Source organism: Denticeps clupeoides, chromosome 2 (assembly GCF_900700375.1).
Source record: "Denticeps clupeoides chromosome 2, fDenClu1.1, whole genome shotgun sequence".
Taxonomy (NCBI): Eukaryota; Metazoa; Chordata; class Actinopteri; order Clupeiformes; family Denticipitidae; genus Denticeps; species Denticeps clupeoides.
The window spans coordinates 2,553,724-2,576,575 of NC_041708.1; the positions used below are offsets into that span (position 1 = coordinate 2,553,724).

The following is a 22,852-nucleotide window of genomic DNA, read 5'->3' on the forward strand; positions in this document are numbered from 1 at the left end:
AGGGTTTTTGTTGCAGCGTTAATGAGAGAAAAGATCTTGATTGTGCATGGAACAGGAGTTATTAAACGCCAAATCTCTACACACGCATTTACTAAAGTGAATAAAAGTGAAGCAGCCGCGATATCTGTAAGCATCACACCAGTGCTGAGTTCAGAAAGGTTTACACGATTACATATGGCTGAATGCGTAATGTTCCTCAGGGCACTTTATGGGTCACTTAAGGTTTCAATTTGTTTTGTTTGGCACGTTGGTGACAAGAAAAATGACCCTGAGATTTTATAGAACGCATAAGAAATCAGCCAGGTAAAAATAGCCGAGTAGACAGTTCACACGGTGCACAAGTTTACCTGCAACGAGAAGCTGTTGCGCTGACAATGATCTTATCACGCACGGAGACGTTTGAATGGGATTTCGTTATCGCCAGAACGACTGTGTGCCAGTAAAACGTTCGCTATTCGGCTAAATGTTGCCAAGGACAACGCATCTTGCGGAAGCCTTGCATTAATGACATGCCTTGTTATCGTCCCGTGGACACCAATTCTCTTCCCATCTATAACTGTTCCTTGAACGAGACTCTGACAGGGGGGCGGGATGGGAAATGGGGACAAAAGATGGTCCAGGGTCAATCTTTGGACAGAATAACTAACTCGAAAAACCATTACGGTATTATTCCCCCTCACCCCAAGGACGCCGAAGCGCCGGAACGAGACTCGGGTGGAAGCAGGAGTCCACACAAGGCCAGGATCTGAAAAGAATCTATGCAGCGCGGCTCCACTTCCTGTAACACGGCACACGGAACCTCGCAAACGTTTAAAAAACGTTTCTTTTCCCGCTCAGCCCGGCGACCGTACCTCACGTCTGGGAGCGTGTAGCTTTGGCTCTTCCTGGATGCCCTCTGGTAGGATCCCCTCTTTCTTCTCCCGAACAAAAACTCTACCAGCCTCTCTAATTTGAACATGGCTCTTATCAAACGTCGGAGCGCCGCGGCCGTGAGGGGGACCATTTAACCGCTCGCGGTTTACGGCGTAGAAAATCTTTCGCCACCTCCGCGGGGGGGGGGGGTAAAACAGCGGTCCAATCCCCAGAGCAGGGAAGTGGCAACTTAATCACGGTGGCATCTCAAGTGCTCTGGAGCCGTCATGAATATTGAATCTCGGACGACAAAAGATCAACCGCGGCTCATTATCTGATGTCCAACAAGTCCCACCGAGACACCCGATCGCCGGCGCAGGAGAGGCGGGCGGCCACACGTTCCTACGTCCTGCTACGGTCAACTTGTTCTTAGTTACGTCGTTCCGAACCAGCAGGGTATGTCCAGTCGAACCCGCGGCACGTGACAAAGCTGCTTTCATGTGCAGAGACGTGAAGTGGCACTTTCATGCAAAGCCGCTGCATCATCTAGACACGTCTGGGCGAGGAACATGATCCGTGCCACCTGTTCCGTGTTCGGGCCGCGTCTTGAATACGGCGTCGGGGCGGCTGAGCGATCGATTCTCGTTGACTTCCTGTTTCGTAGGCCGCCGATGGACTATGAAAACTTAAACATTGTTCCTGCAGAACACACAGAAGGTGACGTCCAGTAAAACAGCAGCAATTCGCTTAATTTGACAGGAGACGGGTCAAAAAGTGTCATTCCTGGATCAGACGTCCTCATAAACGATTGGCAAGTGCACTCATGAATCAACCGCTCTCCTGACATTCGCGGGTGTTAACAGCTCAGAAACCGCTCAAAGACGAGATCGACATCTTCAGTTTTAAATATGTATCGTGAAACTCGAGGTTCCAGAGTCAGAACAGGCCTATTTGAAGCACCACTAGCTGGCGCTGTCTGGTTATGACGTTCATAAAACATACCGTACAGGGCAAAAGTTTGGACACCTTCTCATTTGACGTGTTTTCTTTATTTTCGTGACCATCTACGTTGGTAGATTCTCACTGAAGGCATCAAAACTATGAATGAACACATGTGGAGTTATGTACTTAACAAAAAGTGGAGACCTGGCCTCCACAGTCACCGGACCTGAACCCAGTCCAGATGGTTTGGGGTGAGCTGGACCCCAACAAGTGCTAAACACCTCTGGGAACTCCTTCAAGACTGTTGGAGAAGCATTTCAGGTGACAACCTCTTGAAGCGCATCGAGAGAATGCCAAGAGTGTGCAAAGCAGTGACCAGAGCAAAGAAACTAGAATATAAAACATGTTTTCACTTATTTCACCTTTTTGGGTTAAGTACAGAACTCCACATGTTCATTCATAGTTTTGATGCCTTCAGTGAGAATCTACCAACGTAAATGGTCATGAAAATAAAGAACACACTGTACTGTACTTGTGTTCTCCAAAAGCCCTTCTTCCAGAAGCCATTAAATGGAAGGCCAGCTAAATGAATTTTTAAAAAACACTTTTTAAAAATTCTACATTTTTGTAACTTCCTGCCTGAATGATGTGAAGCGACCCGGTCGTCCACGGTGTCTTTCCCAGTCTCTTTCTGCAATAGTTTGACATGTTAAAGCAGGTTTCAGGCTCAGTATCTAATCGCAAAACACCAACATTAATTCGAATTCATTTGATTAGCAAATTAATCGCACATTTAACACAGAACGAATCTCATTCGTTCAAACGTGTGAAGTAATAACTCAAAATGGCAGAAAACATTTACATTTACGGTATTTACCAGACGGACGGCCTTATCCAGAGCGCCTTACAGTCAGTAGTGACAGGGACAGGGTCCCGCCTGGAGACACTCAGGGTCAAGTGTCCTGGTAGTAGGGTACTAGGGTGGTAGTAGTCTAGTGGTAACACACTCGCCTATGAACCAGAAGTCCCAGGTTCAAACCCCACGTACTACCATTGTGTCCCTGAGCAAGACACTTAACCCTGAGTGTCCCCCAGTGACTGTCCCTGTCACTACTGATTGTAAGTCGCTAAATGTAAATGTAGTAAGTTGGGGTCACTTAAAACGCGGAGCAGCTCGCACACTGGAATGATTTCAGCTTCACTGGAATTAAAGGTTTCGACCGGTGATGTTAGGCGTGCCATTTTTTTTCCGGTGCAGGACGAACGAACATTCGCCGAGACGAGGGACGAGGACGGTTGTACCTGGTGCCGGGGTCCGGGCGGAGGGGCAGCGGGGCGGAGGGCATGCACAGCCAGCTCTCAAGATCTGTGAACTTGGAGGAGCTCAGCATCTCCAGCACGCTGCAAACACACACACACACACACTCCTCAACGTGAGGAAAACCAGTTGAAATGTACTCCACACACACACACACACACACACACGGATGATGTAGGAACAGGGACAATTCCTGGTTTCAATGAAGAAACCAGGTCACTTTTCACAACGACGTCGCGTTAACTTCACTGTACGTGGTTTTAATCGGGACGGTACCTGTCCTCCCCCATCCCGGGAATCTCGTCCAAGGCGTCGCAGGACATCGCGGGCCCATGTCTGCGGGCGGAACGGGATTCCACAGCCAATCAATCGATAATCGATTCGGCACATCCGAATATAAAAAAAAAAAAAAAAAAAACATAAAATAAAAAAGTTACCTCGCGTCGCGCCGGCGGACTGCGGGAATCTCAGCGGCGGCCGGACGACATCTGTCCGGGAGGACTTCCCGTTACGTGTCTTTGTCTCGGTTCCTCCCGAGACGGGCCCGGGTTCGGGCTTCCCTTCCCTTCTCTCCTCTCCTCTGCTTTTCTTCTTCTTCCCCCCTTTCCTTCCCCAGAAACAGGCGCCCCGCTCGCCGCCAGGAAGTGACCCAACATCTGCAGCTCCGGAGATTCGCCACTTTTTCTGCTTCTTCTTCTTTTCTTTTTTTTTTTTGTCAGGGACGAAATCTTGTGTTCGGAGGGAGCGTCCACAGGAAAGAACAGATCGTCTGGAAGGAACACAGGAAGCGGCTAAATTGCGGCTAAATTCCCGGCAGCAGTTTAGATAAACGGGTCATCCTTTATTTTCTGGTTATCACTGTTGTTGTTGTTGTTGTTATTATTATTATATTTTTCGTTTATTTTATAAAAAAAATTACATGTGAATAAACCAAACAAACCCGCTGTCGGCAGCATTCTAGCAAAGTACAAAAACTATTTGCTCATAAGCTTAAATTAGCTGAATTTTTTTTAAAAATGATATTTTTAACTACTGTTGGGAGAACAAAAACACATTAAACAAACACTGTAAAAAGTGCAGAGCGGCGAAACTTAAAAAAATCGATGTAATCTGTCATTTATATTATTTTAGCATTGACGTGGTGTAAATAAACATGTTCAATGTTCACGTTTTTCAGTGTACTCTTTCCAGTTCAAATATATTGTGCGTAGTTTAAACCTGTTTTGCACAAATAAACCATTACATTATAAGTAGTGTTTAGTTACAGTCTATGTAAAATTAATCATTTTTGTCATGCTATTAATTATATCTTTTTTAATGCGCTTTTGATTGCGCCTCACGGTGGTGTGGAGGGGAACTACAGCCACATTATAGTAGCAATGTAAAGATTGTTTGATTTTTAAATAGATCTCTATTGATCTCTAAATTAAATTGTTATTTACTTAAAACAATTGAATTTGGATGAAACATTTTCATCTATTTAGTCTGTGTAGTTCTATTTTCTCTAAGGAGAAAAACTTTTGACAGTCAGAAAAGACCTAATCTAAACTAAATATAAATTTATGAACACATGTGGAATTATGTACTTAACAAAAAAAAGGTGAACTGAAAACATGTTTTATATTCTAGTTTCTTTAAAATTGCCACCCTTTGCTCTGATTACTGCTTTGCACACTCTTGTCATTCTCTCAATGAGCTTCAAGAGGTCGTCACCTGAAATGCTTTTCCAACAGTCTTGAAGGAGTTCCCAGAGGTGTTTAGCACTTGTTGGGGTCCAGCTCACCCCAAACCCAAACCATGGGTTCAGGTCCGGTGACTGTGGAGGCCAGGTCTCCACTTTTTGTTAAGTACAGAACTCCACGTGTGTGTTCGTTCATAGTTTTGATGCCTTCAGTGAGAATCTACCAACGTAAATGGTCATGAAAATAATGAAAACACCTTGAATGAGAAGGTGTGTCCAAATTTTTGGTCTGGCCTGTACGTGTTATAATGTGCCAACAACTTATCAGTAAAAATGTGTATATGTTAGTGTCATGATGGTTGGACATGGCGAGGAAGGAGGACGCATACGCACAACGTCACGAGACAGGGGGTTTAATACATAATAAACAGGACAAGGGAAACATCACCAAACAATGACCCGACAGCAACCAGACCGGATCATGACAGCGTCTTCCTTTTACCTTCAGAGATGGAGGGACTAGGCGAGCAGTACTGGAGGCTCGGAGTATACGAGGTGCAGTGTGAGGTGTAATAAGGGCTGTGAGGTAGGATGGTGCTACTCCATGTTTGGCTTTGTAGGCCAGCATCAGTATTTTGGACCTGATGCGTGCAGCTACTGGGAGCCAGTGGAGGGAGCATAGCAGAGGGGTGGTGTGGGAGACTGATCCCAACCATGGGAAGGTTGAAGATCAGTCGTGCTGCTGCATTTTGTATTAGTCTTAGAGGTCAGATGGTACATAGAGGTAGACCAGCTAGAGGTAGACCAGATAATCCAGTCTTGAGATTACTAAGGACTGAACCAGATGAATCCGTCTGACATTGTAGAGAAGGAATCTACATGAGCGGGAAAAGTTGCTGGTGTGAGTTGGGAGAGTTGGTTGTCTATTGTTACTCCAAGGTTGCGGGCTGTTGTAGAACAGAGAATAACAGAATAAGAAGAACATTGAATACACTTCATTTTATCATATGGATAGTGTTGAGTGTATATGTAAATAAGATTGACCTCTAAATTTAATAATTGTAATTTAAACATTCCTTGATAAATATTTCCTTAAACTGCTCAATGAAACGAATGGAAAGAGGCTGCAAGTAGAAACAACGGCCAAAAGGTGGCGCCCCAGTACAGCACATGACATCTGTTTGGAAGATCATTATCGGGACTTGACCTTCCCGTCCTGGTCTTGTCAGAAATGGTGTGTGCTGTCAGTATTGGAAACGGGGGAGGAGGGACATGTGTAAATGAAGTGGACATCATTCAGTCTCCTACTGGCAATATAACATGCTGCAGATTGCAAACTACAGTGCAATTCAACTTTACATGAGATTAATTAACAAATGCAAAGCGAATGTCTTAGTGACTGTTACATTTACAGCATTTGGCAGATGATTTTATCCAGAGTGACTTACGAAAGTGCTTTAAAATCCTTGAAACGGCCCGATTGGTTCACTAGAATTCGATCTGCAAATACAAATACCTCAAAATCAAACCCTCATATATACATAAGAGGCCTTTTAAATCGAAGTATTTGCTGATGAGGGTATATCCCTCTGCGCTGGTCTCGTGTCGAGACTAAAGGTCGGTTTCTTGTGTACACAGACATTAGGGGGTGGGAGTAGACGAGCGCGTGAGAACCAGAAGTCCCAGGTGCGAACCCTATAGAATTGTGAGACACTGAACCCTGAGTGTCTCCAGGGGGACTGTCCCAGTCCCTATTTACTGTAAGGGCCTCTGGTAAATGCTGTAAGTATCTCCAGCGTTGCAATGCACTCCTCACAAGCACAATTTACTCATCGATACGGACCGTTGGATGACAACGTGGGAAAAGAATCTTGCCGAAAATGGACTCTTCTGAATTTGGAAATCCTACTAAATCTGTCAGGGAACGGGTCATGGCCTGACGGGCGTGGCTGTCCGCGCCACATATGGAACCATCTCGGGATTTGTAGTTCAGAGGTCTGTGTTCCTTCCATTACAACAACAGATTCAGACACAGTGAAGGGTTTTGGAGAAAATAATTCCCATAACCGGCACACAGACTGCAAATAATCTCAGTCACGCAAAATGAGGCCTAAAAATCTTATTAATGGCAAAAGAACAAACCGTGGGTCTGTTTCTGATTAATGCCACGCTGGCGGTTCTGTACATTACGGCATCGCTCACAGGATGATTGTGAATCAACACTTGGCGGCTGGTAGAAGGGAGATTTTCAGCCAATCACGGTCCTTTAATATTCCAAATTAACAACCTTCGAATTGCTGTCGTAATATTGATCTCCAGCAAAAGATAAATAAAAGACTAATGCAGCCTTAGCGATTTAACGTGGTATTTATTGAACAAGGATGCATTTTATGTCCGTGCCGACCGGAGCGGTGAGAGGGCAGAACATCCGGACTGTCCCCTCCGTCAGAGTTCAGGGACAGACCATCATTAACCCCCCACACCACACTCCTGATAAAGGGGAAAATGGACATTTCTGGTTTCGTAACTGCAGGAGTTTCTCAACAACATTCCGGAAGCGGTGGAGTAAAGGCTCCGGGTTTCTTCACCGTCCCCCGGAGTTTAGGACGCCAGCTGGAGCTGGGAGTTTATCCTCCGAGCGGCGTGCAGCACATCCTGGACGTTGACTTTGTCGCCAAACTCCATTTCCCGGTGCTCGAACAGTATTCCCTGAGAAACCAACACCATTCAGCACCAAAAGCGCAAATTACCATCAGACAGCTAGACAGCAGGGGGACATACTTCCTGTCCTGGTCCGATGACGTACACCGCTCCGAGGATAAACCCCTCGCCGAACACGTTTCCCAGGAAGCCGTTGTTGAAGGCCCGCAGGCCACTCTTCCACACCCCGACCCGGAGGAACCCGGTCAGGCCCATTTTACGCTCGCGCGGCCCGTAGAAGCACCTCTGCCGGGAGAAATAATTACAGCCGTTATTCCCAAACCGACTAAACCGGCTTACGAGTCTGGAAGGAGATTTGGAAGCACTGTTATTTAGGACATTCCCAAGATTCCAAGAGGTCCAGCACACAGGACGGACCTTCTCGTCAAGATAGACCTCCCCGTTGAAATACGGCCTGAAATTCTGGACCTCTGTGCCGACGTCCTCTTTCACCACGGCGTACAGGGGGACACCCAACTCGTCAAGCTGGGGACACAGAGAGGACAGCTCAGAGGCTTCCTGCAAGAAAACACACACACACACACACACCTTTCAGTTAGAAACACCTACAGGCCACATGGATGATGGAAGCACTTCTATCCCGTCGCCATCATCCTCCTAAACAGCGGAACGGTCACTCGATATGTGCACTTGTGCTACTTATTTCCGTAATCTTCATGTATAAAAAAAAAAATTGGATTTTATTGTACATCTTTGTTTCGGTAATCTTCGTGTATAAAAGATTTGGATTATATTGTATATCTTCGTTTAGGTAATATTTGTGTATAAAATATTTGGATTACATCGTATATCGCCGTTTCGGTAATCTTCGTGTATAAAAAAAGATTTGGATTATATTATAAACGCCATTCTGATTGGGAACAGTTTACGGAGGGAAACCACGCTGATCTGGGATCAGTTTTTTCCAGCCTACCTCTCTGCACAAGAATCATCCGGGTCGGCGCACGGCCATGATCACCGCTCCGGATCGCGTCCACAGGCGCTTCGCCTTAAAAACCCGCCGTTCTGCGCGACCGAGGGGGGAAAAGGGCGATTTTACAAGCCACGTCACTTTCGGACTGAAGCGCAGAACCTGACCAGGCAGAAATCCCGACCTCCGTCCAGGGTCTTCAGGTCGGCCTCCTCCAGGAGAACCGGACTGGCCCCCAGGGGCTGCGCCAGGAACAGCTCGGTGAAGGAGCGCAGGGTTTCGGCCACGAAGGAGCCGACGCTCCCCGCAGCCCGGAACAGGAGCTCCATGGTGCGCGCAGCTCCGTGCGGCTGGACGGAACCCGTCTTATAGTCCCCGTCGGGTGGGTCGGGTTTAGGATCCAGACCCGCTCCAGACCGCCCACGCCACTTCTTTATCTTTACTGATCATTTTTACTGGCGGGTTAGAGAAGGGCGGGCGTCCTGAGCGCTGATTGGTCAGTTTCCTGTAACTGTTGCAGAAGATCCATATCCGCCACTGGCTGGTAATGAGGACCCGCGGTGCATTATTAGGAGTCGTGGCCGAGGCTGGGAATGTGCGTTAGGAGGGCGGGGTTAGAAGGTAGAGGGCGGGGTTAGAAGGTAGGTTGGGAATGTGTGTTAGAAGGGCGTGGTTAGAAGGTAGAGGGCGGGGTTAGAAGGTAGGTTGGGAATGTGTGTTAGGAGGGCGTGGTTAGAAGGTAGAGGGCGGGGTTAGAAGGTAGGTTGGGAATGTGTGTTAGGAGGGCGGGGTTAGAAGGTAGGTTGGGAATGTGTGTTAGGAGGGCGTGGTTAGAAGGTAGAGGGCGGGGTTAGAAGGTAGGTTGGGAATGTGTGTTAGAAGGGCGTGGTTAGAAGGTAGAGGGCGGGGTTAGAAGGTAGGTTGGGAATGTGTGTTAGGAGGGCGTGGTTAGAAGGTAGAGGGCGGGGTTAGAAGGTAGGTTGGGAATGTGTGTTAGGAGGGCGGGGTTAGAAGGTAGGTTGGGAATGTGTGTTAGGAGGGCGTGGTTAGAAGGTAGAGGGCGGGGTTAGAAGGTAGGTTGGGAATGTGTGTTAGGAGGGCGGAGTTAGAAGGTAGGCTGGGAATGTGTGTTGGGAGGGCGGGGTTAGACGGTAGGCTGGGAATGTGTGTTAGGAGGGCGGAGTTAGAAGGTAGGCTGGGAATGTGTGTTGAGAGGGCTGGGTTAGACGGTAAATTGATCTGTAAATTGCTGTGTCTTATATTAACCTTTTTTAAGTGTACCAAATTGATGTGATCATAAGATTGCAGTTTTTGATTTTTGTGATGTTTGGCAGCTGAATTAATCATTTTAAGCATGGATGTTTATTTTCCTGTTCAGTCGTAAAGGACTGTAACCTGTGGCAGTTTACGAATAAAAGTGACCCTTTGTTTTCTTCAGCATCGTTTCCTCTGTCCATTTAATTTCACTGGACCTCCCCAGCGTTATGTAGCGCATTCTAACACTGTCACGTTCCTAAGACGTTCCTAAGTCTAGGGGTCTCAGAAACGCAACAAGGGTGTGGAGAGGAGGAGGTCCACTGTTACACATGCAACCAAACAAACGATACAAACAGTGCTTTTATTTACAGTGTGCTAACAGGTTCAATAAGACAGAGGACTCAGGACAGCTAACCAACATCAAAACAGCTTAAAGGAAGGGATGGGATAACAGCAGGGATAACTAAAACACGTACAAGTTACCAAAAACGGCACATGACAAGCTAACAGCTAACAGGCTAACAACAAAGGGTCTATCACACAAAGAAACAAGAAACACGAATGAGATCCCCAACGGAGCTCTATGCAGATCTCCGTGGATCCTGGGGACCTCTCCCGAACACCATCTGAAGTCTCTTTAAATAGGTGGAGGTGACCAATGGCAGATGGAGCTGGTAGGCCTCAACTCCTCCCACGAAGTCAACCTAAAAGGGACAGGACGCAAAAACACAGCCAAACACACAGAACACGTGGGAGCATACGTCCAGGGACGTAACAAACACACATTCCCAGCCTACCTTTTAACTCCGTCCTTTACCTTCTAACTCCACCCTCCTAACATATATTCCCAGCCTACCTTCTAACCCCGCCCTCCTAACACACATTCCCAGCCTACCTTCTCAGCAAAGCACCGTCCCCACACATTTACATTTACAGCATTTACCAGACACCCTTATCCAGAGCGACTTACAATCAGTATTTACAAGTACAGTCCCCCCTGGAGCAATTTAGGGTAAAGTGTCTTGCTCAGGGACACAATGGTAGTAAGTGGGGTTTGAACCTGGGTCTTCTGGTTCTTAGGCGAGTGTGTTACACACTAGGCTACTACCACCCTCAACCACACCCACACACTGCTCCCCGGGCGCCTGTCATGGCTGTCCACTGCTCACTCAGGGTGATGGGTTAAATGCAGAGGACAAATTTCACTGTGTGCATCACGTCACTTCACTTTAACCCCGCCCTCTACCTGATAACCCCGCCCTTCTAACACACATTCCCAGCCTACCTTCTAACCCCGCCCTCTATCTTCTAACCCCGCCCTCCTAACACACATTCCCAGCCTCAGCCACGACTCCTAATAATGCACCGCTGGTCCTTAATACTTTGATTAAAAAGGCCTCTTATGTATATTTAAGGGTTTGATTCTGAGGTATTTGTATTTGCAGATCGAATTCTAGTGAACCAAACAGGCCGTTTCAAGGATTTTAAAGCACTTTCGTAAGTCACTCTGGATAAGATCACCTGCCAAATGCTGTAAATGTAACAGTCGCTAAGATCTGACATTCGCTTTGCATTTGTTAATTAATCTCATGTAAAGTTGAATTGCACTGTAGTTTGCAATCTGCAGCATGTTATATTGCCAGTCGTGTAAGGAGACCCTAAAATGATGTCCAGGTAACAGACCGACACTGTCCACTTCATTTACACATGTCCCTCCTCCCCCGTTTCCAATACTGACAGCACATACCATTTCTGACAACACCAGGACGGGGGGCTCGTCCTCCTCTGGTCATGATGCTGCATGACCAGCATTGTGTTTGGCTTTATATACATTATAGAGGGACATTATACAAATTAGCAGTGGTGGCCTAGCGGTTAAGGAAGCGGCCGCAAATCCTGGTCCCAAGGTGCCACTGAGCAAAGCACCGTCCCCACACACTGCTCCCCGGGCGCCTGTTATTGCTCCCCACTGCTCACTAAGGGTGATGGTTCAATGCAGAGGACACATTTACTTTGTGGCACTGTGTGCTGTGCTGCAGTGTTTCATAATTACAATCACTTCCCTTTCATACTGGTGGTCATTTTAAAAATCATTGATTTAGACCCAACTCTTCAATGATAATGACAGATAGAAGTCATTCATGTTGAAGGCAATATAGGGAAATATGTGACAATAATAAGGGTTTCACAGTTATATAATTAATTTAATATTGAATTAATGTATCAAATGTATTGATTAATTTTATTTTGGCACTCACATGCCTGACAGATGGCGTGTGCTGTACTGGGGCGCCACCATCTGGCCGTTGTTTCTACTTGCAGCCTCTTTCCATTCGATTCATTGATCAGTTTAAGGAAATGTTTATCAAGGAATGTTTAAATTACAATTATTAAATTTAGAGCTCAATCTTATTTACATATACACTCAACACTATCCATATGATAAAATGACGTGTATTAAATTTTCTTTTTATTCTGTTATTCTTGCACTGCTTGTCTTGCACTGCCTGTGTCCCATGTACTTTATGTAGCCGGTTTTGTCTGTCGCACACGTGCATTTTATGTATGTATGTAACGTTGTTTAAATTTTACATGTAGCACCAAGTTCCGGAGAAACATTTTACTATGTACTGTCTTGAGCTTGAACTAATAATATTGTCCAGGAAAATAAGTGTTTACTGCTTACTGGAGAATGAATTCAAGCAATTTCATATGTATATCTATATTTATTTCAGTCTAATGGATAACTTTTCATTTACATGTTGTGCCTGGGAGAAGGGAGCAGCATCTGAGATTTACATTTAAAATGTAAGGCATTTGGCAGACGCCCTTATCCAGAGTGACTTACAACGTGCTTCCATGTTACCATCAATAAAGTGATCAATTCTGGTTCATTAGGACCCCAACTATGAATACAATCTTTTTATTCACTCTGTTATAGATTCTATTTATAAATCAGACAATAGGAAGGTTACAAGTTAATCTAAATATTCTCTAAAGAGGAAGGTCTTGAGCTGCTGTTTGAAAATGCTCAGTGACTGAGCTGTTCTGACCAAAGATTTATGTGCTCTTCACTGAAAAAAGTGAACACTGGCTAAACTTGAGAAAATGAAGCAATCTGTCACACCTAATATTCTAGCATTGCTGTAATGTGAATAAACCCAACAAACCTGCTGTCAGTAGAATATAGTACAAAAAACATTTACTCATAAGCATAAATAAGCATCAGGTTTAAAAGAGCACACTAATATTTTTTAGCTACTGTAATGAGAAAAAGCGCATTAAATTATGGTTTACTTTTGTCCGTGCTGGCATGTTGCAACAAATAACACGGTACAGTACTTAACGCACAACATGCAGCGCTTTCCTCTTTTACAAAGATTCTATATACCTACACACAGAAACTGCACACAATACATATCTAACATATATCTAACATATACTCATTTTTACTGATAGCTTGTTGGCACATTATAACACGTTATACAGTACAGGCCAAATGTTTGGACACACCTTCCATTCACCTTTTTTTGTTAAGTACATAACTCCACGTGTGTTCATTCATAGTTTTGATGCCTTCAGTGAGAATCTACCAATGGTGGAAAATAAAGAAAATACATTGAATGCACTTGATTCCATAAATTTTTTTTTTTTTTGAGAAACACTTCTCTTTTATTATTTTAGTTTTTAAGCATATAAAAACTCACTAAGTTTTCCTTTTAAGCGTCTTTGTAGGCCTGACCCAAGACTTGTTGAGTTTAGATAAACGCTTGTTGCTTCGCTGTCTGACTGTAAATACCCTCATGCTAAAGGTCTCACTGGGACAGCAGAGATGCGAGACCTTCATTCTGAGCCATATTCCAATTGTACAGCTGCTCTGCACCTTGAACCTTTGCACTGATGCTGTTTGTACTAAGCGGCATATTTTGAGTCTTTGGCAGGTGCTCTTCATTTTGGTGTCTGCACACAGGTTGTGTCGGCCTTACTTCCATTGCCTGGCTACTTTACTTGTACTAAGGGGCGCTGGTTGTGCTGTTTTTCGCTCGGCTCAAACATATCCTTGTACATGTTGTAACCAACCAATCCGGTGGCACCAGTAAACAGCACTTTCCGCCCGACTTTGTGTTTGATAGTCTTCATCATTATAGTCAGTATCTTTGTTGCCATTTATCAATTAATCTTTAAAGTAGATTCAACAATTTCTTATATAAATACAATCTCTTCTTCTTTAACAAGCAAAAAAGTTCTTCTGTATGATGATTAATAATATTAAAAAAGAACCTTTTTTGCCTACGAAATCTGCTTCCACGCTAACTCTCTGGCCAGTCATATTTACTCAGTTTACCTCACACAAAGCCAGCCAATCAGTCCGGTTTATTCTTATAAATGCTGGCTGTGTTTTCAGGAAATAGTAATGAGAGACTGTCTGACAGGGGCAGAAAGAAAAAAAGTTGGAATTCTTAACAGCTTAAACTGTATAAGCTTCAGGTATTTTGTTCTGTCAGTGTTACTCAACATAGTAGGCTAATTTAAGAAAGTATCTGGATATTGTGAAAGAATGGAGCGTGAGCCATGTGGTTGGAAAAATAAAGAAATCTATTTACTATTGGTAAAAATGATTTTTCTTGTGAGTTTAATAATAACAATAATAATATGACGGTTTTAATCTTGTACAAGATGGAACAACCCCGTGGGGGAAAGGATTGCGGATTGTTCACTGACTGCTTACATCCAATATCAGATAAGAAAGTTGAACAGTAATATAAAGATAGACGGGTTCTTTTGTTTTATCCATTAAGATACAAGAAGTTCTGAACATCAGATCATGGGCTCATGGCATGTGTTTGCCACAAGTTCTGCTGTTTTCGACCACTAACCAGGGGTTTTCACATCAGGTTTGTATTGGTGTCTAAATTTCTGATAGTTATGATCAAATCTTTGGAACTATGTGTCTTGGGGTTTTTTGATAGTTGCTGAGTTGCAAGGTTTTTTGGGGGGGAACAAGCCCTGGAACTACATTGCATCCGGAAAGTATTCATGGTGCATTATTTTTTCACATTTTATTATGTAACAGCCTAGAATTCTCAGAATTCTACACACAACAAACACTTTATAATGACAAAGTGAAACATTTTACTTCAGGTTCTAGAAAATGTATTAAATGTATAACTATTCACAGCCTTTGCTCAAAACTTTGTTGATGCACCTTTGGCAGCAATTACAGCCTCAAATATTTTTGAATATGATGCCACAAGCTTGGCACACCGATCATTGGCCAGTTTCACCAATTTCTCTTTGCAGTACCTCTCAAGCTCCATTATTTTCTCTCCAGAAATGTTCAAACGAATTCAAGTCTGGGCTCTGGATGGGCCACTCAAGGACATTTACAGAGTTGTCCTGAAACCACTCATTTCATATCTTGGCTGTGTGTTTAGGGTTGTTGTCCTGAAAGACGAACAATCGCCCCAGTCTGAGTTCAAGGGCGCTCAGGAGCAGGTTTTCATCCAGGATGTCTCTGTATTAGGCTTGTCATGATACTTAAATTTCAAACTAACGATGGTACTCAATTTTATTTTCTATACTACAGAGGGAGGAAAAACAAACACATGAACTTTTAAAATATTTTTTTAATAAACAGAAAATTTTAGACTATTAAAAAATATCAGAACACCACCTGCAAATGAGTGAATAAATAAATTGATAAATAGATAACAATTAAATAAATGTCATGGCCAGCACACCTCCAACCCATCAGAGAGCGCCAGACCAGCCAGGGAGACCACGACCCGGAAGAGGAAATGGAAGTGTGCACCGTCGAGTATAAAAGTCGGGTGACCCCGAGGAGATGCTGCACGCTCTTTGCATGATATTGCTCATCCGAGATGCTCGCTCCCTTACCTACGCTCCTAAGACCTTGACCCATGAAAAAGTCGCCTGCCCCCGACTTCGAGAATTGCCCGATCCCTGTGAAACCATAACGGAACTCTGACTTGAACTTCGCGGCCATGACTTCTGCCTGTTAATGACCCTGAGCCTGCCTGATCCTTTGATTAAGACGAAAGTCATGCTGCCCTACCTTCCTGCTGCCCAAGACATCCTCCTGTACAGTCCACGCTCCCAGACCATACTGAAACCTGCCGTCTTCCGATTCTCCTCTGCCCCGGTAATTCCCACAGATCCCGAACTCACTCCCTGCCGCGCTGCAGCGCGTCCACTTCTTCCTCCCTGTCCTCATTCCCCGCCAGCCTCTCCCTCACAGACCAAACGCCCCCGGTCCATCTCCCCAGCTCATACAGTGTCCTCTCCCGGTGCGACGGCTTGTTCCCCCGCCCACAGTATGTCTGAAAGTGCGTCACAGAATTCACCCAGTGACAATAAATTAATAACTAAATAAATAAAGGAAAGAAATGTATTTGTTGTGCTTTTCTTTGTCTTTTTGTGCCAAACGTGAGAAATACTGCAATCGGGCCTGAGAAGTTAGGCCCAACCCAACCCCGACAAGTACAGCTGTTTTAAAAGCCCAGCTTTCTATTCACACGCTACATGTGCTATACTCCATTTGACCTTCTCTTGTGATAATTAAAACCAATCATCTGACGACAGTGGCCACGAATTGCCAATCAGATTAACATTTTATTTAAAAGAATTTGAACTCAATAAAACACATTTGCAACATGCGAAACAAACCTACAACTAGTGAATCATGCAGAAAGGATAGATTCATATCTGAAAATCAATTGTTTTGACCACCCTACTCTGTACATTGCTGCAGTCATCTTTCTCTCTATCCTGACTAGTCTTCCAGCTCCAACAGCTGAAAAATATAGGGATGGTATTGGCCTGGTGATGTTCAGTTAGACTCAAGTCTGGGTTCTGGCTGAGCCACTCAAGGACATTCACAGAGTCGTCCTGAAGCCCCTCCTTGGACATCTTGGCCGTGTGCTTAGGGTTGTTATCCTGCTGAAAGTTGAACTGTCACCCCAGTCTGAGTTCAAGGGCACTCTGGACCAGGTTTTCATCCAGGGTGTCTCTGTACATTGCTGAGGTCATCTTTCCCTCATTTTTCTGTAACCTTCCCCAGATTTGTGCCTCAAGCCTCGGGGGTCTACAGACAATTCCTTTGAGTTCTTGCTTGGTTTCTTCTGCAAACTGTGGGACTAAGGTTATATAGACAAATCATGTAAAATCAATGTTTTTCCAATTTGGTACTTTTGTGGCCAACTGTGGTTAGAAATGTTTTATGGGGTGGTCTGAACATACTTTGCACATTATACCAGCTAGAACTTGAATAAAAATGACTGTTGAAAGAAACTAAGTAACTTTTACTCAAAGTAAACTTTAAAACAAGTATCTTTTTTACTTTTACCCAAGTAGTTTTTTAGATGGGTACTTTTACTTTAACTTGAGTAGAAAGTGGGCTGTTTTTCACCAAGAAAAAAATCATTTCAGTTTTGAATTTGGTTAAATTCTGGTGAACTGATGACCTGAGCGTTCATGTGTTTGTGTTCGTACTGTCAAGGGTAGCAATTACAAATGTCGGGAGGAAATACATAAAAAATGATGAGCATCCCCATTTAATTTTTAAATTTTTGAGAAACAGTTCTCTTTTATTATTTTTGTTTTTAAGCATATAAAAAATCACTACGTTTTCAGTTTAAGCGTCTTTGTAGGCCTGAGCCAAGACTTGTTGAGTTTAGATAAACTCCTGTTGCTATGCTGTCTGACTGTAAGGTCTCTAAAGGCTAAAGGTCTCACTGGGACAGCAGAGACGCGAGATCTTCATCCTGAGCCTCATTCCAATTGTACAGCTGCTCTGCACCTTGAACCTTTGCACTGATGCTGTTTGTACTAAGCGGCATATTTTGAGTCTTTGGCAGGTGCTCTTCATTTTGGTGTCTGCACACAGGTTGTGTCGGCCTTACTTCCATTGCCTGGCTACTTTACTTGTACTAAGGGGCGCTGGTTGTGCTGTTTTTCGCTCGGCTCAAACATATCCTTGTACATGTTGTAACCAACCAATCCGGTGGCACCAGTAAACAGCATTTTCCGCCCGACTTTGTGTTTGATAGTCTTCATCATTATAGTCAGTATCTTTGTTGCCATTTATCGATTGATCTTTAAAGTAGATTCAACAATTTCTTATATAAATACAATCTCTTCTTCTTTAACAAGCAAAAAAGTTCTTCTGTATGATGATTAATAATATTAAAAAAGAACCTTTTTTGCCTATGAAATCTGTTTCCACGCTAACTCTCTGGCCAGTCATATTTATTCAGTTTACCTCACACAAAGCCAGCCAATCAGTCCGGTTTATTCTTATAAATGCTGGCTGTGTTTTCAGGAAATATTCATGAGAGACTGTCTGACAGGGGCAGAAAGAAAAAAAAGTTGGAATTCTTAACAGCGTAAACTGTATAAGCTTTAGGTATTTTGTTCTGTCAGTGAGTGTTCCAAGAGAAATTTTGATGGACCTGTCCAGGCGTTTTTCGTAGGAGCGCGGGCATAACCTCCTGAGCTGGTCTCAGCTGTGAAATCAAGTGTTATTAAAGTATCCAATAGAGCAGGCAGTGATGTGAAATATGTTGACGTTTAGAACATGTTAAAAAGAAAGCATGTTACCATGTTAATGCTAGCATGCTAACATCAAAAATGCTAACAGGGCGTGGCCAAAGTGCGGCACATTTATTTTGGTGGTTTGTCATGGTGTTGTTTGTCATGCTAATACTAGCATGCTAACATCAAAAATGCTAACAGGGTGTGGCCAAGAAGCGTCACTGTAAATTTAGTGACGTTTGGAGCATGTTTAAAAATTAGCATGTTAGCATGCTAATGCTACCATGCTAACATCAAAAATGCTAAAAGGGCGTGTCCAAGATGCGTCATGTTAATTTCGGTGATGTTTGGACAATGTCGAAAAAATGTGCATGTTAGCTCAAGGCGTAGCATTTTAAAGTGATAAGTGATAAACTGAAGTGATTGTCACTTGTGATACACAGCAGCACAGCACACGGTGCACACAGTGAAATTTGTCCTCTGCATTTAACCCATCACCCTGAGTGAGCAGTGGCCGAAGGACAGGGCGTCCCTAATAAATTGGCCGAAGGAACTTTAGCATTGGTACTGTTAAGTGGTACTGTTAAAAGAAGCCCCATTTTACAAATGCTACCAATGCTAAAATTAGCATTCAATACATTTCAATGGGAAATGACCCTGTTTGAGCTTTAATAGCTCGGCCACGCCCAGTCTGATCGCTTATAAAAGTAATAGCAAACCTCACACAATAAAGTACTAATTTTTGATATAGAGCACGGCGGTTCAAAGTTTAAAAAAAGTCACATTTTGGACTAGCATAACAAATGCGTTCCGAAAACGCTTTTTGGGGAATTGCACACAGACCGTAAATCCGGCCGAGCCAAGCCATATGTCAAACCGCGCGGAACGAAAAGCTGCACGACCTGACATGAAAGTTGTGTGTTTGTGCTGAAATGTGTCATCGCAAATTCTAAGAAACCAAATTTTTTCACACTTTTAATGGTTTGGTCACGATTTGTGGCCGTCCTGTAGTCCCCAAACAAGCAACCAATATGACATTTTGTGCGGAGAGGCATTCCTCCACGCTTGAAGAGAGGCCTTCGACCTGACCTCTTAGTTTTGTGTTTCACGGTCTTAGTGTGGCAGCCACAAATGCAAGACATGGCCTTTTTTTTCCTTTTTCCCTATTTCGTATGTTTTCCTGACAACTGTTGGTGGTAGCAACACATCCAATATGTCAGATTGTGTGTCTCTCGACTCCTGTGTCTCTAGCTTTTACGGTTGGTCACAGGGAGCTGAAAACCTCTTCCTCTGCACAATAGTAAACGTTACTTTTTACACTTTGAACACGATTTGTGGGCGGGCCGTACGACCTACCAAAACAAACAATGTCATCTTATGCGGACCTCTCCGCTGTTTCCGAGCCTTTGGCCTCGCCTCGATTTTTAGGTCGCTATCTTCAGCGGTTAGCCTCAGGGAGCCAAAAACGTGTTCCCAGCACAATAGTAAATGGTCTGTCATTATGACAGGCCCAAATAACAATATGATGGTTTTAATCTTGTACAACATGGAACAACCCCGTGGGGGAAAGGATTGCGGATTGTTCACTGACTGCTTACATCAAATATCAGATAAGAAAGTTGAACAGTAATATAAAGATAGACGGGTTCCTTTGTTTTATCCATTAAGATACAAGAAGTTCTGAACTTCAGATCATGGGCTCATGGCATGTGTTTGCCACAAGTTCTGCTGTTTTCGACCACTAACCAGGGGTTTTCACATCAGGTTTGTATTGGTGTCTAAATTTCTGATAGTTATGATCAAATCTTTGGAACTATGTGTCTTGGGGTTTTTTGATAGTTGCTGAGTTGCAAGGTTTTTTTGGGGGGAACTACATTGCATCTGGAAAGTATTCATGGTGCATTATTTTTTTACATTTTGTTATGTAACAGTCTAGAATTCTCAGAATTCTACACACAACAAACACTTTATAATGACAAAGTGAAACATTTTACTTCAGGTTCTAGAAAATGTATTAAATGTATAACTATTCACAGCCTTTGCTCAAGACTTTGTTGATGCACCTTTGGCAGCAATTACAGCCTCAAATATTTTTGAATATGATGCCACAAGCTTGGCACACCGATCATTGGCCAGTTTCACCAATTCCTCTTTGCAGTACCTCTCAAGCTCCATCAGGTTGGATGGGAAGCGTCGGTGTACGTCCATTTTAAGATTTCTCCAGATATGTTCAAACGAATTCAAGTCTGGGCTCTGGATGGGCCACTCAAGGACATTTACAGAGTTGTCCTGAAACCACTCATTTCATATCTTGGCTGTGTGTTTAGGGTTGTTGTCCTGAAAGATGAACAATCGCCCCAGTCTGAGTTCAAGGGCGCTCAGGAGCAGGTTTTCATCCAGGATGTCTCTGTATTAGGCTTGTCATGATACTTAAATTTCAAACTAACGATGGCACTCAATTTTATTTTCTATACTACAGAGGGAGAAAAAACAAACACATGAACTTTTAAAATATTTTTTTAATAAACAAAGAAAATGTTTAGACTATTAAAAATATCAGAACACCACATGCAAATGAGTGAATACATAAAGTGATAAATAGATAACAATTAAATAAATCTTTTTGTGCCAAACGTGAAAAATACTGCAATCGGGCCTGAGAAGTTAGGCCCAACCCAACCCCGACAAATACAACTGTTTTAAAAGCCCAGCTTTCTATTCACAAGCTACACCTTCTCTTGCGATAATTAAAACCAATCACCTGACGACAGTGGTCACGAATTGCCAATCAGATTAACATTTTATTAAAAAGAATTTAAACTCAATAAAACACATTTACAACATGCAAAACAAACCTACAACTAGTGAATCATGCAGAAATGATAGATTCATATCTGAAAATCAATTGTTTTGACCACCCTACTCTGTACATTGCTGCAGTCATCTTTCTCTCTATCCTTTAAACTTTAAAACTTTAAAACAAGTATCTTTTTTTACTTTTACTCAAGTAGTTTTTTAGATGGGTACTTTTACTTTAAGTTGAGTAGAAAGTGGGCTGTTTTTCACTAAGAAAAAAATAATAATTTCACACTGGGATAGCAGAGACGCGAGACCTTCATTCTGAGCCTCATTCCAATTGTACAGCTGCTCTGCACCTTGAACCTTTGCACTGATGCTGTTTGTACTAAGCGGCATATTTTGAGTCTTTGGCAGGTGCTCTTCATTTTGGTGTCTGCACACAGGTTGTGTCAGCATCACTTCCATTGCCTGGCTACTTTACTTGTACCTCTGTGTCTCCATACATATCCTTGAATATGTTGTAACCAGCCAATCCAGTGACACCAACCATCAGCATTTTCTGTCCGATTGTGTCTGCCATAGTCTTCATCATCATATTCAGTATTTTTGTTGCCATTTATCGATTAATCTTTAAAGGAGATTAAACAATTTCTTATATAAATATAATCTCTTCTTCTTTAACACGCAAAAAAGTTATTCTGTATGCAGATTAATAATATTAAAAAAACAACCTCTGGCCAGTCATATTTACTCAGTTTACCTCACACAAAGCCAGCCAATCAGTCCGGTTTATTCTTATAAATGCTGGCTGTGTTTTCAGGAAATAGTAATGAGAGACTGTCTGACAGGGGCAGAAAGAAAAAAAGTTGGAATTCTTAACAGCGTAAACTGTATAAGCTTCAGGTATTTTGTTCTGTCAGTGTTACTCAACATAGTATGCTAATTTAAGAAAGTATCTGGATATTGTGAAAGAATGAGCCATGTGGTTGGAAAAATAAAGAAATCTATTTACTATTGGTAAAAATTATTTTTCTTGTGAGTTTAATAATAACAATAATAATATGACGGTTTTAATCTTGTACAAGATGGAACAACCCCGGGGGAGAAAGGATTGTGGATTGTTCAATGACTGCTTACATCAAATATCATCTTGAAAGTTTTGTTTTATCCATTATAACACAAGAAGATCTGAAGACATCAGATCATTCTGATATAGGATTATAAGAGCGAGACGTGTATTCACAGGGGAGGCTGTGCTGGTCACTTGTGTGCAAAGGCGAAATAGATTTGTTAATGATGATAATTCCTCATATCGTTCACCTAGAACAACACTACACATTTGTCTTTCCCTCCTCTGGTGCACCCTCAGGACAAGTCTCTTTCATGATCTTATGGTCCTGAGGTGGACCGTCCGGTGGAACTGTTGATGAATTTGCCACTCCCTCCTCAAGGTGTTCACATAGACATGATGGTGGGTGTTCGGATATTTCCGCCTTCACCTTTTTAAAATCCTTCTGCTGTTTTTCCATGTCTGCATACACGTTAAGGCATTTAGCGATATATTCAATGGGGTCCTCTGGATGTTTCTCCACCACCTCTACAAGAGCAGCAGTAAGATAACGTCCAAGGTGTTTCTTAACATATTCAGCATCCATTTCCTAGATTAACTTCTTTTGTATATTGATATATAAATACTTTAGCTAAATCTTACTAAATGCACCTTTTCAAGAACAATGTGGGTTCTTTATTACGGGTAGCACCGTGACCTCATACCTCCAGGGTCATGGGCTCATGGCATGTGTTTCCCACAAGCTGCTGT

General features: G+C 43.1%; 2 protein-coding genes across 2 annotated transcripts in view; both read right to left on the reverse strand.

Moving 5' to 3' along the window:
* Positions 1–3,804, reverse strand: part of ankfn1a (ankyrin repeat and fibronectin type III domain containing 1a) — a 46,934-nt gene extending 43,130 nt beyond the window's left edge. The window contains exons 1-3 of the mRNA XM_028970630.1: positions 3,550–3,804; positions 3,389–3,448; positions 3,097–3,195 (exon numbers count right to left, since the gene is read on the reverse strand). Of these exons, the coding sequence (XP_028826463.1) occupies positions 3,097–3,195; positions 3,389–3,435 (146 nt within the window). The 5' untranslated portion in view covers positions 3,436–3,448; positions 3,550–3,804. The remainder of the gene's footprint in view (positions 1–3,096; positions 3,196–3,388; positions 3,449–3,549) is intronic.
* Positions 3,805–7,141: 3,337 nt separating this feature from the next.
* LOC114784363 (peroxiredoxin-like 2A) lies at positions 7,142–8,986 on the reverse strand. The gene is made up of 5 exons (XM_074933614.1): positions 8,609–8,986; positions 8,428–8,519; positions 7,872–8,012; positions 7,575–7,739; positions 7,142–7,502 (listed from the first exon to the last, which is right to left on the reverse strand). The coding sequence occupies exons 1-5, from the start codon at positions 8,751–8,753 to the stop codon at positions 7,395–7,397; spliced, it is 651 nt and encodes a 216-aa protein (XP_074789715.1). The 5' UTR covers positions 8,754–8,986; the 3' UTR covers positions 7,142–7,394.
* Positions 8,987–22,852: the final 13,866 nt, after the last annotated feature.